Source organism: Bos taurus, chromosome 1, assembly GCF_002263795.3.
Source record: "Bos taurus isolate L1 Dominette 01449 registration number 42190680 breed Hereford chromosome 1, ARS-UCD2.0, whole genome shotgun sequence".
Taxonomy (NCBI): domain Eukaryota; kingdom Metazoa; phylum Chordata; class Mammalia; order Artiodactyla; family Bovidae; genus Bos; species Bos taurus.
Window position 1 is genome coordinate 134815544 of NC_037328.1, and position 19344 is coordinate 134834887.

Genomic DNA, 19344 nt, shown 5'->3' on the forward strand with positions numbered 1-19344 from the left:
ATAGTGCACTATCCAAAGCTGGTTGAATCCACAGATTCAGAACTACAGATACAAGCGACAATGTTAGTCACTCAATCATGCCTGACTCCTTGTGACCCCATGGACTGTAGACTGACAGGTTCCTGTGTCCATGGGATTTTCCATGTAAGAATACTGGAGTGGGTTGCCATTCCCTTCTCCAGAAAATCGTCCTGACCCAGGGACTGAACTTGGGTCTCCTGCATTGCAGGCAGATTCTTTACTGTCTGAGGCACCAGGAAAGCCCCCAGATAAAAGAGTCAACTGTAAAATTGTACACAGATCTGCAACTGCATGGGGGATTGGTGCCCCCTGACTCCCAGGTTGCTCAAGGGTCAACGGTACAGTGTTTAACTAGGAAACCACTATCACCTTAACTTACTAAATGGAACTACTTGTGTTTTGCCCCAGGAGAAATAAAGAAGTGGTAACTAAAGTAACTTACCAAGGAGCACTGACTCTACCTAAATTACAAATAAAAAAAATATATATATATGATTATCATTCCTTGCACTTTTTCAGTAACTTCAGTATCTTTTCATGAGATATAACTTTAAAGTACATTCTCAAAAGTCTACCCAAATTTTAAAATAAATTCCAGTTTAGCAAGTGGCATCTCAGAACACAATCTAACATAGCCAATGTAACTATGTACAGTTGACCCTTAAACAACATGGTTGAACTTCATGGGTCCACTTATATATATTTTTTTCAATAAATACTACAGAGCGACATGAATTCATGAATGTGGACTCTCAGATAAAGAGAAAGAAAGTGAAAGTGAAAGTAGCTCAATTGTGTGGGACTCTTTGCAACCCCATGGGCTGGAATTCTCTAGGCCATAATACTGGAGTGGGTAGCCTTTCCCTTCTCCAGGGGATCTTCCCAACCCAGGGATGGGACCCAGATCTACTGCACTGCAGCCAGATTCATTATCATTTGAGCCACCAGATAAAGAAGGCTGACTATAAAGTTCTATGTGGATCTCTGAGTGCATTGGAGTCACTGCATCTAACCCCCACATTGTACAAGAGTCAACTGTACTGCTATGACCCAAATTGCAAAAGGTCAACCATTGACAGATTCTCTCGACAAGGAGAAAAACACTTCATGAAGCCTAACACTTTCCTTGTGACATGAAACATTTCTAAGATATTCTTGATAAGTGCAGTACCATCAACAGAATCAAAATCTCAATGTATCACTCACAGAAGTACCCTTAAGAAGCAGAACAACAGCACTAATGAGTGGTGATCCTACTGGTAGGAAAGCCCATCCAAGTGGGACTTGGGACCAGTGTTTACCTACAGTCCTTCCAATCCTTCTGAGATTAGTATTTATGCCAGAAATTTAGGGGACGTTTTTGCACTTATATATGCCTTCTGCTTCTCTTCCAATATTCAATGTTCTTTTTATTGTATCAGCTAAATTAAGAGAAATCAATTAGCAAATGTTATTAAACTTTTCCCCAAAATCATCAATAACACTGGGTGGTAAGATCATAAATAATATTTATTTTCTTCTTTTCTCTCTTTTCCCCTTTTCAACAAGTATAAATATACATTTTTTTTAAAGTTTTCTGAGTTTTATTTTAAACCTAACCAAAAGAAGCAAATTGTTGAATCTGAGCTTAACTTTTTACACTAATCATACAATGTGGCCAAAAACAACATTCATTAAACTCAGTGATTATCAACATGGACATGTAATAGAATGATCGTGTGACTCCCTTTACATTTTCTTAAAGAAGTTACATATGTACTACATGTGACCAAGGTAACATGATCCTTGAAATATTAAAAACATTAACATTCTTATGCACTTTCACCAATGAATTTTTCTTCTGAAAAAAAACAAAAAAAACAAAAAACAGAATTTGACATACAAATACTTTCTATGCATTATAAAAAGAGAGCATTAACAATTCAAGATAGCGATGTAGGAAGATTCTAAACTCACCTCCCTCCTCAGATTCACTGGATCTACAGCTAAACATGGAACAATTTCTTCTTGGAAAAAAACTTAAAGCTTGGTTGAGGGACAACTACATGTTGGACAAAAGAAAAGAAAACCATACAAAAACCTGTAGAGGAGATGGAGACACAATCTCACCATAAATCTCACCCCTAGTGTAGCAACGATAACCAGAAGGGAACTCAAAACTCAGAGCTTCTCCTTGAGGAGCAAAGGGTTCAAACCTCACCTTGGGCACCCCAACTTTTAAGACATGCACTTGAGAGGTGAGCCCCCAAACATCTAATTTTTGAAAACCAATGGGTCTTGTGTCCCAAGATCCACAAAATGATAGCAACCTGAGAAACACCTCTTAGAGGGCTCATGTGCTTGGACTCACCCATTCCAGAGTCCAGCTCAGAGGTAGCCAATTGGGGCTAGACTTAAAGTGAGTAAGGCCCACCATTAAAACCTCAGCTAAAGGGACAGGGGTCTTATTCAACACACACAGCTAGGATCCTGTTGGAACACTCTGGAAACAAAGACTGGAAGGTATCACCTTTTTCATGCTCCAGAGCACCACTATCTCCTGGAAGAGAAACTTTCTCTGATGTCCTGATCTTTACAGCTCCTGCCCAGGATATGATTCTAGATTACCTGGCTCTAGAGACCAAGGGAGCTTCGTGTTCTGGGTCCTAAGGAACTGTTATAATCAGTGTCACCCAGAAAGGAGCTCATGCCCTAGTCAGGTGCCTGGATTTTTGTGACTACTGCTAGAGAACACCTCTACATTAACTGGCTCTAGCGGTAAGTGGGGGCTTCCCTGGTGGATTTGCAAGAATCCACCTGCAATGCGGGAAACCCTGGTTCAATTCCTGGGTTGGGAAGATCCCCTGGAGAAGGGATAGGTTACCCTCTCCAGTATTCTTGGGCTTCCCTGGTAGTTCAGACGGTAAAGAATCTGCCTGCAATGTGGGAAAGACCTAAGTTCAATCCCTGGGTTGGTAAGATCCCCTGGAGGAGGGCATGGCTACCCACTCCAGTATCCCCAGAGAATCCCCACTGGTGGGCTACAGTCCATGGGGTCACAAAGAGTCAGACATGACTGAGCGACTAAGCAAAGGTGGTCAGTGGGGCTTATACTCGTGGGTCCTACAGGACTGCAACCCAAGGAGAAAGAGTTCTTAAACAGCTACTATCACAAAGGCACAGCAAAAGGCAACAGACCCTGGAGTTGCATTCTTTCTGTGAAAGGAGATTACTAATGGATCATCATGACTGCTAAGGGACAAGCTTCTGATTAGGCATGCATCTTGGCATTGACTGCAGTCCTTTCCAGAGACCTTGGAGGGCACTACCTTTGCTTTCACACTCTGCTGCCTCCAGTGCACAGATGGCACGGCTGTACACATGGCTTGTGCCCAGGGGTCTCCCTTTGATTATCTAGCTCTAGGTGACTGGAAGGACTTGCATTCCTGGATCCCACAGGACTATGGCAATCAGAGGGATAGTTCTTAGCAGGCTACCACCCTTACGGCACTGTACAGAAAGTAGAATGAGGCAACTCCCCAGGCTTTCTGTGAAAGAGTCCCCTTTACTTGTCTTGGACCTTTGTCCTAAGGAGTAGGCTTCAGGTTTGGCTCACATTTAGTGGCCTATGGAGTTGCTCTCAAAGAACGTAGGCTGTGGATACCTTCTTGGCATTCTCCCTCTGCCTTGCTCCAGCCCAGAAGTATTACCCAGAAAACAGCTCACATGGAGCCCACGTGGTGACCTCCAAATCACCTGGCTCTGAGGACCAATGTGGCTTACTCCTGCAGCCCTTCAGAACTGTATATACTTGCATACTATAAACGCTGCTGCCCCAGCTTCCAGTCAGTCTGAATCTAGGTGCTGAGATTCTCCACTTTGGGACAATGACAGATCTTGGCAGATCCTCAACTACTAGGTGCTTCTAAAAATACAATAGGCTGCCTAGACAAGTACAGACGTTTGAGAAACACCCAGAAGCTGAGGCAGGGTTGAATTACAAGGTTCATCTCTTACACAAGGCCACTCCTTCAACACTAGAAGAGGTGGTTATTTCATTTACTGTGCAGAAACAAATGGAGAGTCAAGGAACAGAGGAATATGTTCCAAATGAACATAAAATAAACCTCAGAAGAAACCTTAATGAAATGGAGGTAAGTAATTTAGGACTACCTGATAAGAGTTTACAAAAATGCTCACTGAACTGGGAAGAATGGATGAACACGATGAGAACTTCAACAAAGAGACAAGAAAAAGATAAGAAAGTACCAAGTAGAAATGATAGAACCAAAGAATACAATAGCTGAACGGAAGGACACACTAAAGGGGTTCAACGGCAGACTGCTGCTGCTGCTGCTGCTACTAAGTCACTTCAGTCGTGTCCGACTCTATGCGACCCCATAGACGGCAGCCCAGCAGGCTCCTCCATCCATGGGATTTTCCAGGCAAGAGTACTGGAGTGGGGTGCCACTGCCTTCTCCGCAACGGCAAACTAGATGCAGTCAACTCACAGACAAGGCAATGGAATACGCCCAGTTAGAGCAGCAAAATGAAAAAAAGAATGAATACTGTGAAGATGGCTTCAGGAGCTTATGGGACAACACCAAACAGACTTTCACTTTATAGGGCTCCTAAAAGAGGAAGAGAGAAAGGAGTAGAAATCTTATTTGAAAAAATTATGGCTGAAAACTTCCCTAACTTGGGCAAGAAAACAAGCATCCAAATCCAGGAAGTCCTGAGAATTGCAAACAAGATGCTACCAGGGTTTCCCTGGTGGCTCAGTGGTAAAGAATCTGCCTGCCAATGCAGGAAACATGGGTTCAATCCCTGATCTGGGAAGATCCCACATGCCTCAGAGCAACTAAGCCCGTGGGCCACAACTGTTCTATTTAGCCTGTGCTCTAGAGCCCAGGAGCCGCAACTGCTGAGCCCTGGTGCTGCACTACTGAAGCCTGCATGCCCTAGAGCCTGCGCTCGGCAACAAGAGAACCCACTGTGACGAGAAGCCCGCACACCACAACTAGAGAGCAGCCCCTGCTCGCCACAACTAGAGAAAAGCTCACGCAGCAACAAAGACCCAGCACAGCCAAAAATGATAAATAAATCAAATTATATTTAAGAAGAAGCTATCCAAGAGACCCACACCAAGACACATTGTAACTAAAATGTCAAAAGTTAAAGACAAGGAGATAATCTTAAAAGCTATGAGAGAAAAACTAGCTCTGTACAAGGGAACTCTCATAAAGCTATCAGCTGATCTTTCAGCACAAACATTGTAAGCCAGAAAGCGTGATTCATTCCAAGTACCGGAAGAAGAAAACGTCCACTCAAGAATACTCTGCCCGGCAAAGTTTTCATTCAGAATCAAAGGAGAGATAAAGGTTTTCAGACAAGCAAAAGGAGATCACCACCACTAAATTGGCCTTATAAGAAATTTTAAAGGGACTCCTTTAAGCTGACAGAAAGGATATTAATTATAATTAGTAACAAGAACACAAATGAAAGGATAATTATCATTGGAAAAGTGAATAGTGAAGGTAGTGGGTTAATTACTAATAAAGCTAATATAAAGGTTAAGTTAAAAAACTATGATTACGATAATTAGCTAAAAAATGCACAAGATATAAATATATAAAATGTGACATTAAGACATACAACATGAGAATAAATGTTGAGTTTCAGAATGGGATCAAACTTCAGATGTTATCAACTTAAAATAGACTGTTATAGATATAAGTTGTTAAATGTAAGTCTCATGGTAACCACAAAGCAAAAACCTACAATAAATAAACAAAAGAGAAAGAGAAACAGATATAAGAATACCACCAAAGAAAGTCATCAAACCACAAAGGAAGAGAGCAAAAGAAAGGAACAGAGAAAAACTACAAAAGCTGCTAGGAGACAATTAACACAATGGCAATAAGCACATACTTATCAATAATTACCTTATCTGTAAATGGACTAAATTATCCAACCAAAAGCCATAGAAAGGCTAAAGAAATAAAAAGCAACACACTCCTATATATGCTGCCTACAAGAGATACACTTTATATATAAGGACACACTGAAAGTAAAGGGGTGGAAAAAGATTCCATGCAAATGAAAACCAAAAAATAAAGATGGATTAGCTATATTTATATTAAAAACAAACAAAAAACAAACCTTTAAAACATACTTTTTAATAAGATACAAAGAAGGGCATTAAACATTTATAAATATTTATGTACCCAAAATAGGGGCACCTAAATATGTCTCACATTTATTAACAGACCTAAATGGAGACATAGGCAGCAATACAATAATAATAGGGGACTTTCATACCCCACTTACATCAATGAAAAGATCACCCAGACAGAAAGTCAGTAAGGAGATACCAGCCTTAAACAACATATTATACTATATGGACTTAACAGATATTTACAGAACATTCCATCCAAAAACAACAGAATACACATTCTTCTCAAGTATATATTGAACATCTTTAATAGACAGATAAATCATATGTTAGGCCAGAGACCAAGTCCTAATAAATTTAAGAATATTTAAATCGCATCAAGCATCTTTTCCAATCACAATGGCATGAAATGAGAAATTACATGACGAAAAACGGAAAATATACAACTATGTGGAGATTAAACAACATGCTACTGAATAACCAACTGGCCAAAGAAGAAATCAAAAGAGAAATCAAAAATACCTTAAGAAAAACACACACGTAAACATTAACATGCTAAAATTTATAAAATACAGTAAAAACAGTTCTGTGAGGGAAGTTTACAGTGATAAATACCTACTTCAAGAAGCAAGAAAAATCTCACACACAATCTAACTTCACCTTAATGAATTGGAAAAAGACAATACAAAGCCCAAAGTTAGAACAAGAGAGGAAATAAAGATTCAGTTCAGTTCAGTCACTCAGTTGTGTCCGACTCTTTGCGACCCCACGGACTGCAGCACGCCAGGCCTCCCTGTCCATCACCAACTCCAGGAGTTTACTCAAACTTATGTCCATTGAGGTGGTAATGCCATTCAACCACCTCATCCTCTGTTGTCCTTTAGAATAGAAATAAATGAAATAGAGACTAAAAAGACAACAAAGATCAGTGAAACTTTAAGAGCTAGTTTTTAGAAGGCAAATAAAATTGACAAAACCTTAGCTAGACTAAGAAAAATAAGAGAAATGACTCAAATAAGTCAAAAATGAAAGAGGAGATATTACAAGTGATACCACAGAAATGCAAAGGATCATACAGACTACTATGAACAATAATATGCATACAAATTAGACAAACCAGAAGAAATGGATAAACTCCTACAAACGTATATGCTCAAAGACTAAATGACGATGAAACAGAAAGTCTGAATAGACCAATCACTAGCAATCAGATTGAATCAGTAATCAAAAACTCTCAACAAATGAAAGTCCAGGACCAAATGGCTTCACTGGTGAATTCTATGAAACATTCAAAGAAGAATCAATATCAATCTTCTTCAAATTCTTCCAAAAAATATAAGAGGGGGGTGAAACACAATTTATGAGGGCGGTATTACCCTGCACCAAAACCAGACAAAAGTACTACAAAAAAAAAATTTTTTTTTAGACTAATATCCCTGAGGAACATAGATACAAAAATTCTCAACAAAATATTCAGCAATACATTAAAAGGATCACATACCATTATCAAGTGAGATTTATTTCAGAGACGCAGGAATGGTCCAACAACTGTAAATCAGTCAATGTGATACACTATATAACAAAATGAAGACAAAAATGCTATGATCATCTCAATAGATGCATAAAAAATATTTGACAAAACTCAAATACGCTCATTTACGATAAAAATCTCAAATCTCTCAACAAAGCTAGTATGGAGGAAACATACCTTAACATAATGGCACACATGACAAGCACGCAGCTAACATACTCAATGTTGAAAATCCTGAAGCTTTTCCTCTAAGATCAGGTATAATACAAGGATGCTCACTTCACCACTTTTCTTCAACACAGTATTGGAAGCTGCAGCCAGAATAGTTAGGCAAGAAAAAGAAAGAAGAGGCATTCAAATTGGAAAGGAAGAAGCAATACTGTCACTGTTTGCAGATGACATGAACGTAGCTAGGAAACCGCAGACTCCATCACAAACCAACAGAACTAATAAATGATTTCAGTAATACTACAGGATACAAAATCAATTTAAAAATCTAGTGTGTTTAATAACAAGCTATCAGAAAGAGAAATTGAAGACAATAATCCCATTTACAACTGCATAAAAACAGTAAACCACCTAGGAGTAAATTTAACCAACAAGGTGAAATACGTGTATACTAAAAACTACAAAATGTTAGCAAAAGAAATTGAAAAAGACACAAATAAATGGAAAGATGAAAGACTGAAAGAATCACTATTGTTAAAATGGCACTACTATCCAAAGCAATCTACAACTTCAGTGCAATAGATATCAAAATTCTAATGGCATTTCTCACATGAATAAAACAAACAAAAAAATCCTAACATTTGTATGGAACTGAAAGTCAAAGCAATCTTGAGAAAGAACAAAGCTGGAGGCACCATGGTCCCTAACTTCCAAGTATATTATAAGGCTATTATTACATGCAAACAGTAAAGTTTTATGGGCATAAAATCAGAGACTTAGATCCACAGAACAGAAAAAAGAGCCCAGAAATAAACCCACATATATATGGTCAATTAATTTATGACAAGCAAACCAAGAATATACAGTGGGGAAAGACAGTTTCAATAAATGTTGGGTAAACTGGACAGTCACATGCAAGAGAATGAAGCTAAACCACTATCTTACACCATTCACAAAGTTAACTCAAGATGGATTAAAGACTTGAACATTAAGACCTGAAACCATAAAACTCCAAGAAGAAAACATAGGCAGTAAGCTCCTTGATACAGGTCTTAGTGATAATATTTTGAATCTGTACCAAAAGCAAAAGTAAAAAAAGTAAAAGCAGCAAAAGGGAAAATACACAAGTGTGACTGCATCAAACTAAAAAGCTTCTGCACAGCAAAGGAAACCATCAACAAGATGCAAAAGGCAACCTACTGAATGGGAGAAAATATTTGCACATTAGTAACTGACAGAGGGTTGACACCCAAAACACACAATGAACTTACACAATTCAAAAGCAAAAAAACACATCCAATGAAAAAATTCAAAAACAAAAAAAAAAAACATCCAGTGAAAAAATGGGCAAAAGATCCAAATAGACATTTTTCCAAAGGAGACATACAGATAACTAACAGGGACATGAAAAGATGGTCAACATCACTAATCATCAGGGAAATGAAAATCAAAACCATAATGAGAGAGCAACTCAAACCTTGCAGAATGGCTAGTATCAAAAAGACAACAAATAACAAGTACTGGCAAGGATGCAGACAAAAAGGGAAACCTTGTGCACTATTTGCAAACACTTAAGTTCACGCAACCATTATGGAAAATACTACAGAGATTCCTCAAAAAGTTAAAAATAGAACTACCATCAGATCAGATCAGATCAGATCAGTCGCTCAGTCGTGTCCGACTCTTTGCGACCCCATGAATCGCAGCACGCCAGGCCTCCCTGTCCATCACCAACTCCCGGAGTTCACTCAGACTCACGTCCATCGAGTCAGTGATGCCATCCAGCCATCTCATCCTCTGTCGTCCCCTTCTCCTCCTGCCCCTAATCCCTCCCAGCATCAGTCTTTTCCAATGAGTCAACTCTTCCATACAATCTAGTAATTTCACTTCTGAGTATTTATCTGAAGAAAATTAAAAAACACTAATTCAAAAAGATACATGCATCCTTGTGTTCACTGTAGAATTATTTATAATACAAAGATGTGGAAACAACCTCAGTATTTACTGATGAACGAATGGATAAAGAAATCATGGGATATGTGTATATATAAAGAATATTATTCAGCCATAAAAAACAAAAAAGTTGCCACTTGCCACAGCACGGGTGGACCTTGAGGGCATTACACTAAATGAAGTAATTCAGACAAAGAAAGACACTCAAATACTGTCTGATCTCTCTTACATGTAGAATCTACAAAAACAAAAAATGACCTCATAGATAAAGAAAACTCATTGGTGGCTACAAGAGGCAAAACTTGGATCAGAGGGTGGAAGAAATGAGTGATCGGTGTTTTGTTTTAATAAATTGAGTTTAAAAAAAACTTAAATGCTTTCTTCAACAAATATGTAAGAAACATACTAGGTTGGTGCAAAAGTAATTGCAGTTTTGCATTGTTGAACTCTGCCATTTGATATTGGAATGCATTCTTAAGTGTGATTGTTATACATCATTTTAATGCACATTTTTCACTTTATATTTCTTTGCTAATGACTTATTACTTGCTATTTATTTTATCTTTAGTCTATGGAAATAATGCTAGACAAAAAGCAAATTTGAACAATTTTCTTATTTGAGTTCCAAATGGATTGTAAAGCCATGGAGACAATTTGCAACATCAACAACACATTTGGTCCAGTAATTGCTAATGTACTTACAATACAGTGGCGGTTCAAGAAGTTTTGCAAAGAAGATAAGAATTTTAAAGATGAGGAGCACAGTGACCAGCAATAAGAAGCTAACAACAACCAACTGAGAGGATCGTCGAAGCTGATCCTCTTAGAACTAGATGAGAAGCTGCCAAAGAACCCAGTATTGACCATTCTACAGTCATCTGGCATTTGAAGCAAATTGGAAAGGTGAAAAAGTTTGATAAGTGGGTACCTCGTGAGCTGAACACAAATCAAAAAAATCCCAACAACAATGAACTATTTCTTGACCTGATTGTGACATGCAACAAAAAGTGGATTTCACATGACAACCAGAGACAAGCAGCTGAGTGACTGGACCACAAAGAAGCCCCAAAGCACTTTCCAAGGCCAAACACACCAAAAAAAAGGGTCATGGTCACTGTATGTTGGTCTGCGGCCCATCTGATCCACTATAGCTTTCTGAATCCTGGCAAAACCATTCCATCTACAAGTATGCTCTGCAAATTGAGGAGATGCACCAAAAACTGCCACACCTGCAGCCAAGACTGGTTAACAGAAAGTCCCCAGTTTTTCTCCACGACAATGCCCCACCGCACATCACACAATCAACACTTCAAAAGTTGAATGAATTGGGCTACGAAGTCTTGTCTCATCTGTGATATTTAGCCAACCTCTCGCCAACTACCACTTTTTCAAGCATCTCAACAACTTTTTTCAGTGAACACACTTTCACAACTAGCAGGAGGCAGAAAAATGCTTTCCAAGAGTTCATGGAATCCCAAGGCATGGATTTTTATGCTACAGGAATAAACTTCTTTCTTATTGGCAAAAATGTGCTGAATATAATGGTTCCCATTTTGATTAATAAAGATGTGCTTGAGCATAATTATAATAAAAAGCAGAGACATTACTTTGCCAACAAAGGTCCATCTAGTCAAGGTTATGGTTTTTCCAGTGGTCATGTATGGATGTGAGAGTTGGACTATAAAGAAAGCTGAATGCAGAAGAATTGATACTTTTGAACTGTGGTGTTGGAGAAGACTCTTGAAAGCCCCTTGGACTACAAGGAGATCCAACCAGTCCATCCTAAAGGAGATCAGTCCTGGGTGTTCATTGGAGGGACTGATGTTGAAGCTGAAACTCCAATACTTTGGCCACCGATGCGAAGAGCTGACTTATTTGAAAAGACCCTGATGCTGGGAAAGATTGAAGGCAGGAGGAGAAGGGGACGACAGAGGATGAGACGGTTGGATGGCATCACGGACTTGACGGACATGGGTTTGAGTGAACTCCAGGAGTTGGTGATGGACAGGGAGGCCTGGCGTGCCGCGGTTCATGGGGTCGCAAAGAGTCAAACACGATTGAGTGACTGAACTGAACTGAATAATGATTTAAAATTTACGGTCTGAAACCACAATTACGTTTGCACCAACCTAATAAAAGGCAAAGTGAAAATATCAATAAGAGCAGCAAATCGTCTGCATTACCTCTTTGTGTTTCAAATCCAACTGACTCCTGAGAGCCTTAAGTTCCCGTTCACGGATGTCCAAGCAAGTTTCTAGAGCGTGTGTCTGTCCTTCCCATTCAGATTTTTTATGAGCTACCATTATGTCAATCTGTTTCATGAGCTCCTGCAGTTCTGCTTCACAGGATGTCAAAAATCCCCTATAAATAAGAACAGACCCTTAAGAACACAGAACATATCTCCAAGTGGCTTTTCATCTCTCACATGTAAAAACAGAGCAAATGTAAACCTACCTAAGGTGGAACAATGTCAACAAATAATCAGAAGTAAAAAACAGGATCTCTGAGTTTTTCCCTTTAAGGCACATAAGGTGATCAGCTATTCCACAGAACAGTCTTCCTCCAGCAGCCAACCTAAAGCCTACATTATGTGGCCAAACACAGACTGATGGAAGTCTGGTTTGGGAGTGAGACTTCCACAACCAACAACTATCTCATCTTTAACATTTCAGGGAAGCTTTCCGAAGAATCCAGGCAAGCATATGTCACATTCTCAGCTAGCCAAGCAAATAAAAAGCTTTGGAAACAAGTAGGAAAATAACAATACAACTTTAAGAACTGTCTTAAGAAATTCTTCCTTGAGCCAAATTTATTTCAGCTACTTCTTTCCAACTTATTAAAAGCAACTTACTACAATCTATCTTCCTGTAAACTTACTGATGTCCTTCAATATTTCAGATGTCAGATATTACAAAGGTAAAAACACAAGTGGACACAAATGTATTGGATTCAAAGAGGTTTCCAGGAATGGCCACAGAGAAATAACTACTAAGACTTAAATATTTTTAAAAAAAAGAAAATCATTTGCTCTTAGTGTCACAAAATCCTTTTGTTTTTTAAAAGTCGAAAATGTAAAGTGGGTTGACAGAAAGTATCCAGCTTCACACTGCTGAGATGACGGAAACACCCCAAGGAGACATGCTGTCCACAAACATGACACGATCAGCCTAGATTTTGTTCACATTTCTGCTTCTGTACCCGAAGCACAAAATGGTCAGAGGCGTAACTCAGACATGCTTTTTAAACTCAGTGAGAAACTTAGGGTCAAAAGCAAACTTACCCATCATGCCCCCGATTTTGTATTCCTTCCAACAAAGCCTCCATCGCCAAATCTCCTTTGTTTTGGCAACTGGGAAAGCAAAAGAGTCAGTCAGGAGAAAACTCATTTTTTATGTTGCAACATTCCAACTTACAAACTTAAGAATGTGAATGAAAGCATACAAATTAACAATGAGAAAATGTAGCACTCCTTAGGATAACTGTAGAAGAGTCAAGAAATATCCCTTCAAGAAATAGCAGAAACAAACACACTTCAAAATAACTTCCAATGATCTGCGCTGCCACTGACACTTCCCCGCATGACTAAAATCAAATGCCTTATTGTGGCACCCCTACTTTCTCACGTAAGAGCAGGTCTGGGTGGAAGTGGGTGCTAGCAGCAGAGGGACACAGACACTAACAAATCAAGAGGTCAGAGGAAAAGTTAGCTTCTTTAAAGAGACAGTGTTAAAAGGTAAATGTTCTGTGCTTGAACTTATTGGTCCATCATGGGAGCTCCTATTCAACTCTAGATGACAGGCCCATGAAGCTCCTAGAACAGCTTCCATCCCCTAAGAGGCGACTACTGACCTCCTTCCTCTGCACTTCATTGTTCTTAGTCCTTAACAGGTCATTTCACTGGAGTTACATCACACTGGAAATGTCTTTTTTCCCACCCTTTTCCCTTACTATTCCACCCTCAAGGGCAGAAAATTAGTTTTATTTACACCTGCAGCTCCAGGGCTTAGTGTGGCATTTCAACCTGATCTGCGCTGAATGCTTTCGGCTGGCTTATCTAAATTCCCCTCCCTTTTTTACCTAGCCCCCTGTACAAACTGGTCTATAGCTGGAGAACTGAAAAGAATCTAGCAGAGAAAGAAGGGAAGGGAGACAGAACAGACTATCACAGAAAGAGAAAGACACACCATAAAGAAAGGCAGATGAGACGAGAAAGACCGCCCTTAAATCTGGATATGCCAAAGAACAGTAACTGCTATAAGTTTCTCACTTATCACAAATCTTCAGAATGTTCATGTGTCAAACCACTACTCATTCCTGAAGAACTGCTTTCTTCCTTCAACATTCAGAGGCTCAACTCTGAATCCTCTTCAAATTATACTGCTCTAAGAGGACTTGACCCGCCTCTTGAGAAACCTGTATGCAGGTCAGGAAGCAACAGTTAGAACTGGACATGGAATAACAGACTGGTTCCAAATAGGAAAAGGAGTACGTCAAGGCTGTATATTGTCACCCTGCTTATTTAACTTATATGCAGAGTACATCATGAGAAACGCTGGGCTGGAAGAAGCACAAGCTGGAATCAAGATTGCTGGGAGAAATATCAGTAACCTCAGATATGCAGATGACACCACCCTTATGGCAGAAAGTGAAGAACTAAAGAGGCTCTTGATGAAAGTGAAAGGAGAGAGTGAAAAAGTTGGCTTAAAGCTCAACATTCAGAAAACTAAGAGTATGGGATCTGGTCCCATTACTTCATGGCAAATAGATGGGGAAACAGTGCAAAGAGTGGCTGACTTTTATTTTTCTGGGCTCCAAAATCACTGTGGATGGTGACTGCAGCTATGAAATTAAAAGACGCTTGCTCCTTGGAAGGAAAGTTATGACCCACCTAGACAGCATATTAAAAAGCAGAGACATTACTTTGCCAACAAAGGTCCATCTAGTCACGGCTATGGTTTTTCCAGTAGTCATGTTATGGATGTGAGAGTTGGACTATAAAGAAAGCTGAATGCAGAATTGATGCTTTTGAAATATGGTGTTGGAGAAGACTCTTGAGAGTCCCTTGGACTGCAAGGAGATCCAACCAGTCCATCCTAAAGGAGATTAGTCCTGGGTGTTCATTGGAGGGACTGATGTTGAAGCTGAAACTTCAATAGTTTGGCCACCTGATGCGGAAAGCTGACTCATCAGAAAAGACCCTGATGCTGGGAAAGATTGAGGGCAGGAGGAGAAGGGGATGATAGAGGATGATATGGTTGGATGGCATCACTTACACAACGGACATGGGTTTGGGTAGACTCCAGGAGTTGGTCATGGACAGGGAGGCCTGGCGTGCTGCGGTTCACAGGGTCGCAGAGTCGGACATGACTGAGCAACTGAACTGAATGGAACTGAACTAACCACTAGATATACAGTATTGAAACTGAAATAGCCCTTTTCAAGGAATTAATAGTCCAGTATGGGAAAGAAAAAAATTTACTAAAATGTTCCCCTAAAGTGATAAATACAGTGATACAGACATGCATAGGGTATCCTGCAAACACAGGAGAAGAAGACTGGAAAATACAACCATGGCACATTATCTGCACTTATTTCTAAAGTTACTATCAGGAGTATTAAATAACTATTCACGCATAAATATGGCAGAGAGGATTTCTTTCTAGTTGGTTTATCATTTTTATTATACCAAAATTAGACAAAATAAACAGTTAAAGGTTTTCATGTTCTATTCCACTGTCTTTCAAACAATGATACAGTCAATTACAACAAGACAAAGATTCTGCTTTGCTCCACTGCAGGGAACTGAAAGGCAGTACACAGTTCAGACAGTACTAGGCAGATGAAGATCCAGGACAGAGTCTTACTCTGCAACTAACTAGCTTTGTGTCCTTGGACTTCACTTTCTTTCTTTATGAAGAGGCATGACCTATATAGTCTCCAAAATTTTTTCCAGTTTTTAAAGGGATTCTAATGGTCAAACACATATATACTGTAAGTACCATGCTCTTGACAACTCTATGTGGATATTTAGATTTAGTAACATAATACACAATATATTTTCTGGATGACATTATTTAATAATTAGCAATATTTATTTTGTTGTTGTTCAGTCGCTAAGTTGTGTCTGACACCATGGACTATAGCATGCCAAGCTCCTTTGTCCTCCGTTAGTTTCAGGAGTTACTCAAATTCATGTCCAGTGAAAAGCTAAAAGTCACTGAATGCTCAACTGTTCTGCCTTGTCTATACTGTCTAATTCAATCTTCATAACAATCATAAAAGATACATACCATCAGTTTGAGGAAACTGAGGCTTGAAAGGTTAACTTGACTATGGTAAACTACAAACCACAGTCCCAGGACTCCAACCTAGGCACTGTGACTCCTAAGCTCCAGCCAATATGTGATCTTTATATATTTTACAGTATTCCAGGTCTTAAAATACATCAGCATATCTTCTTTTGATTTAATAGTATCTTCCTGATATAAACAAAATGAAACCAAACTGAAAAGTCTGGACACAGGAAGAAATACAGATTGAACCGTGACACCACCACCATGGACACCAGAGGGCAGCAGCAAAACAGTGAAAAGATCCCATTTCAGAAAGTAAAATCATGGTCTAAGACAATGAGATCTGTTTTAAACAAAAGGTGGGGGTGATGTGGGGAAGATAAGTAACATTTGCTACAGAAAATAATCTAATATAGAATGTTTTTTAAAAAATACTTTCACCATCTTCTTGAGCAGCTAACAAACACCATCCCTTCTCCTTCCTGAGGATCAGGTAAAAAGCAAGAACTCAGATTTCTATGGACTTTTCTGAGTTTCTCTCGCAGCTATATCACAGACTCCTTTCCTAACAATCTGACCCTCATTCAGCTGCATGCAGTACATTACTCTGCTTTCTTTTTTGGCCTGTTCCATGCAATAATTATGTAAAGTTTATTCTTTGTCCAAAAAAAATACAATTTTAAGTATTACATTGGTGCAAAAGTAATTATGGGTTTGCACTGTCAAACTTTGCCATTTGATGTTGGAATACATTTTTATATAAATGTGGTTATGTTATACATCATTTTAATGCACATTTCTAGCTTTATATTTTTTTGCTAATGACTTATTACTTGATATTTATTTTATATTTATTTTATATTTATTTTAGACTAGGGAAATGATGTTAGACAAAAAGTAAATTTGAACAATTTTCTTGAGTTCAAAATGGGTCATAAAGTAGCAGAGACAACTCACAACATCAACAATGGATTTGGCCCAGGAACTGCTAATGAATGTACAGTGCAATGGTGGTTCAAGAAGTTTTGCAAAGGAGACGAGAGGCCTGAAAATGAGAAGCACAGTGGCCAGCCATCGGAAGTTGACAACCATCAAGTGAAAGGATCACTGAAGCTGATCCTCTTACAGCTACAGAAGAAGTTGCTGAAGAACTCAGCATCATTCTATAGTCGTTTGGCATTTGAAGCAAATTGGAAAGGTGAAAAACCTCAGTAAGTGGGTGCCACATGAGCTGACTGCAAAAAAAAAAAAAATTGTCGTCCTGAAATGTCATCTTCCCTTATTGTACACAACAACAATGAATCATTTCTCAATCGGACTGTGACATGCGATGAAAAGTGGATGTTATAGGATAAATGGCAACCACCACCTCAGCGGTTGTACTGCAAAGAAGCTCCAAAGCACTTCCCAAAGCCAAATGTGCACCAAAAACAGGTCATGATCACTGTTTGGTGGTCTGCTGCCTGTCTGATACACTACAGCTTTCTGAATCCCAGTGAAACCATTACGTGTGAGAAGAATGCTCAGCAAATTGATGAGATGCACCAAAAACTGCAATGCCTGCAGCTGGCACTAGTCAGCAGAAAGGGCCCAATTCCTCTCCACGACAACGCCTGACCACATGTCACACAACCAACACTTCAAAAGTTTAACTAATTGGGCTACAAAGTTTTGCCTCATCCGCCATATTCACCTGACTCAACCAACTACCACATCTTCAAGCATCTTAAAAACTTTTTACAGGGAAAATGCTTCCACAACCAGCGCAGTGGCAGAAAATGCTTTCCATGAGTTCATGAAATCCCAAGGCATGAATTTTTATGCTATAGGAATAAACAAACTTATTTGTTGTTGGCAAAAATATGTTGACTGTAAGGGTTCCTATTTTGATTGGGCTTCCCAGGTGGCGCTAGTGGTAAAGAAATCACCCGCCAATGGAGGAGACATAAGAGACATGGGTTTGATCCTAGGGTGGGGAAGACCCTCTGGAGAAGGGAATGGCAATCCACTCCAATGGACTGGAGAATCCCAAGGACAGAGGAGCGTGGCAGGCTGCAGTCCATGGGGTCGCAAAGACTCAAACATGACTGAGCAACTTAACACACTATTTTGATTACTAAAGATGCACTTGAGCCTAGTTATAATGATTTAAAATTCAGTCTGAAACCACAATTATGTTTGCACCAACCTAATAATTAGTGTCATAATCTGTTATTCCTTGCCATTAACATAAAATGTTAAAGTAGTTAAATAGAAACTTTGCAGCTCTATAATTGGCACAGGACAAGCTTAGTCATTTCAGCATTTAGACCAAGACATCAACAATCAAAAGTTATAATTAAAAATCTCCTTTGGAATGAAGACTGTTTTAAATCAGTGAAATCTAGAATAAGGTGGTTAAAAGAAATACAGGCTTTTTCATCAAGTCTGGAAAGCTGGGAAAACATACTTTAAATCTTAGAGAAAACGAATCCAAAGAAGGTACCTAATAATTGACAAATCTTTGAAATTCATTAACATATTGGAATTTAAGAGCTAGAAAGGACCAGAAGGCCTCCAATTTAGCTTCTTCATTTTATAGATCAGGAAAAATATCCAGAAGTATGTGCCTGAGATCAAATTATTCACAAAATGGGACACAGAAAGAAAATAAATCTAGTTGGAATTATGAATTAATCCTAAGAGAAAGAATATGTCTATTCATCAAGTCTCATTTTAAAGGAGGATTACAATGTTTTGTCCCTTACCTGCCTTAGTGTTACTGTGATTACAAAGATCTATGGCTGTGTCAGATATACTATGACTGAAAAACTGTACCTGCTCCAATAAATAATCAGTATCATTTACAAATGCCCAGAAGGGTTCCTACTTAAACTTAAGGGACAAAATTATCAGATAAAAGATCTAAGAAACCTCCCAAAATAAAAGTGAAATTTTAAAACATGGTCTAAATTATGACTCCAAATTCAGAAAGAATAAGGGCAAAGACTAAAAAATTTTTAGTAGACAAAAATACAATCTTACATGGTAAAAATGCTGTAAGCAAAGCTGAAAGATAACTGACAACAATACTTAAAGTTTTATCACAAGGGGTTAATTATCCAAATGCATAAAGACTAAAACTACTAAAAACTGAAGGGAAAAAAGAAATCTACAGAAAAATGGGCAGAAGATAAGAACAAAGAGTTCACAGAAAGAGAAATCCAAATAAACATATGAAAAGA

The 19344-nt window shown here is 38.8% G+C and overlaps 1 protein-coding gene across 16 annotated transcripts in view; it reads right to left on the minus strand.

Moving 5' to 3' along the window:
* The window catches only part of CEP63 (centrosomal protein 63), a 73905-nt gene that overhangs the window by 50388 nt on the left and 4173 nt on the right, over nt 1–19344 (minus strand). For 10 of the 16 annotated variants that reach the window (XM_024996353.2, XM_024996346.2, XM_059889163.1 and 7 more), the window contains 2 exons: nt 13108–13176; nt 12011–12188 (listed from right to left, as the gene is read on the minus strand). The exons of 2 other annotated variants lie outside the window; for them this stretch is intronic. In XM_024996353.2, coding sequence (XP_024852121.1) covers nt 12011–12188; nt 13108–13151 — 222 coding nt within the window. In that variant the 5' untranslated portion in view covers nt 13152–13176. Of the gene's footprint in view, nt 1–7676; nt 7748–12010; nt 12190–13107; nt 13177–19344 lie in introns of those variants that run through there. 4 more of the 16 variants (XM_059889174.1, XM_024996375.1, XM_059889176.1 and 1 more) reach the window with 4 other exon arrangements.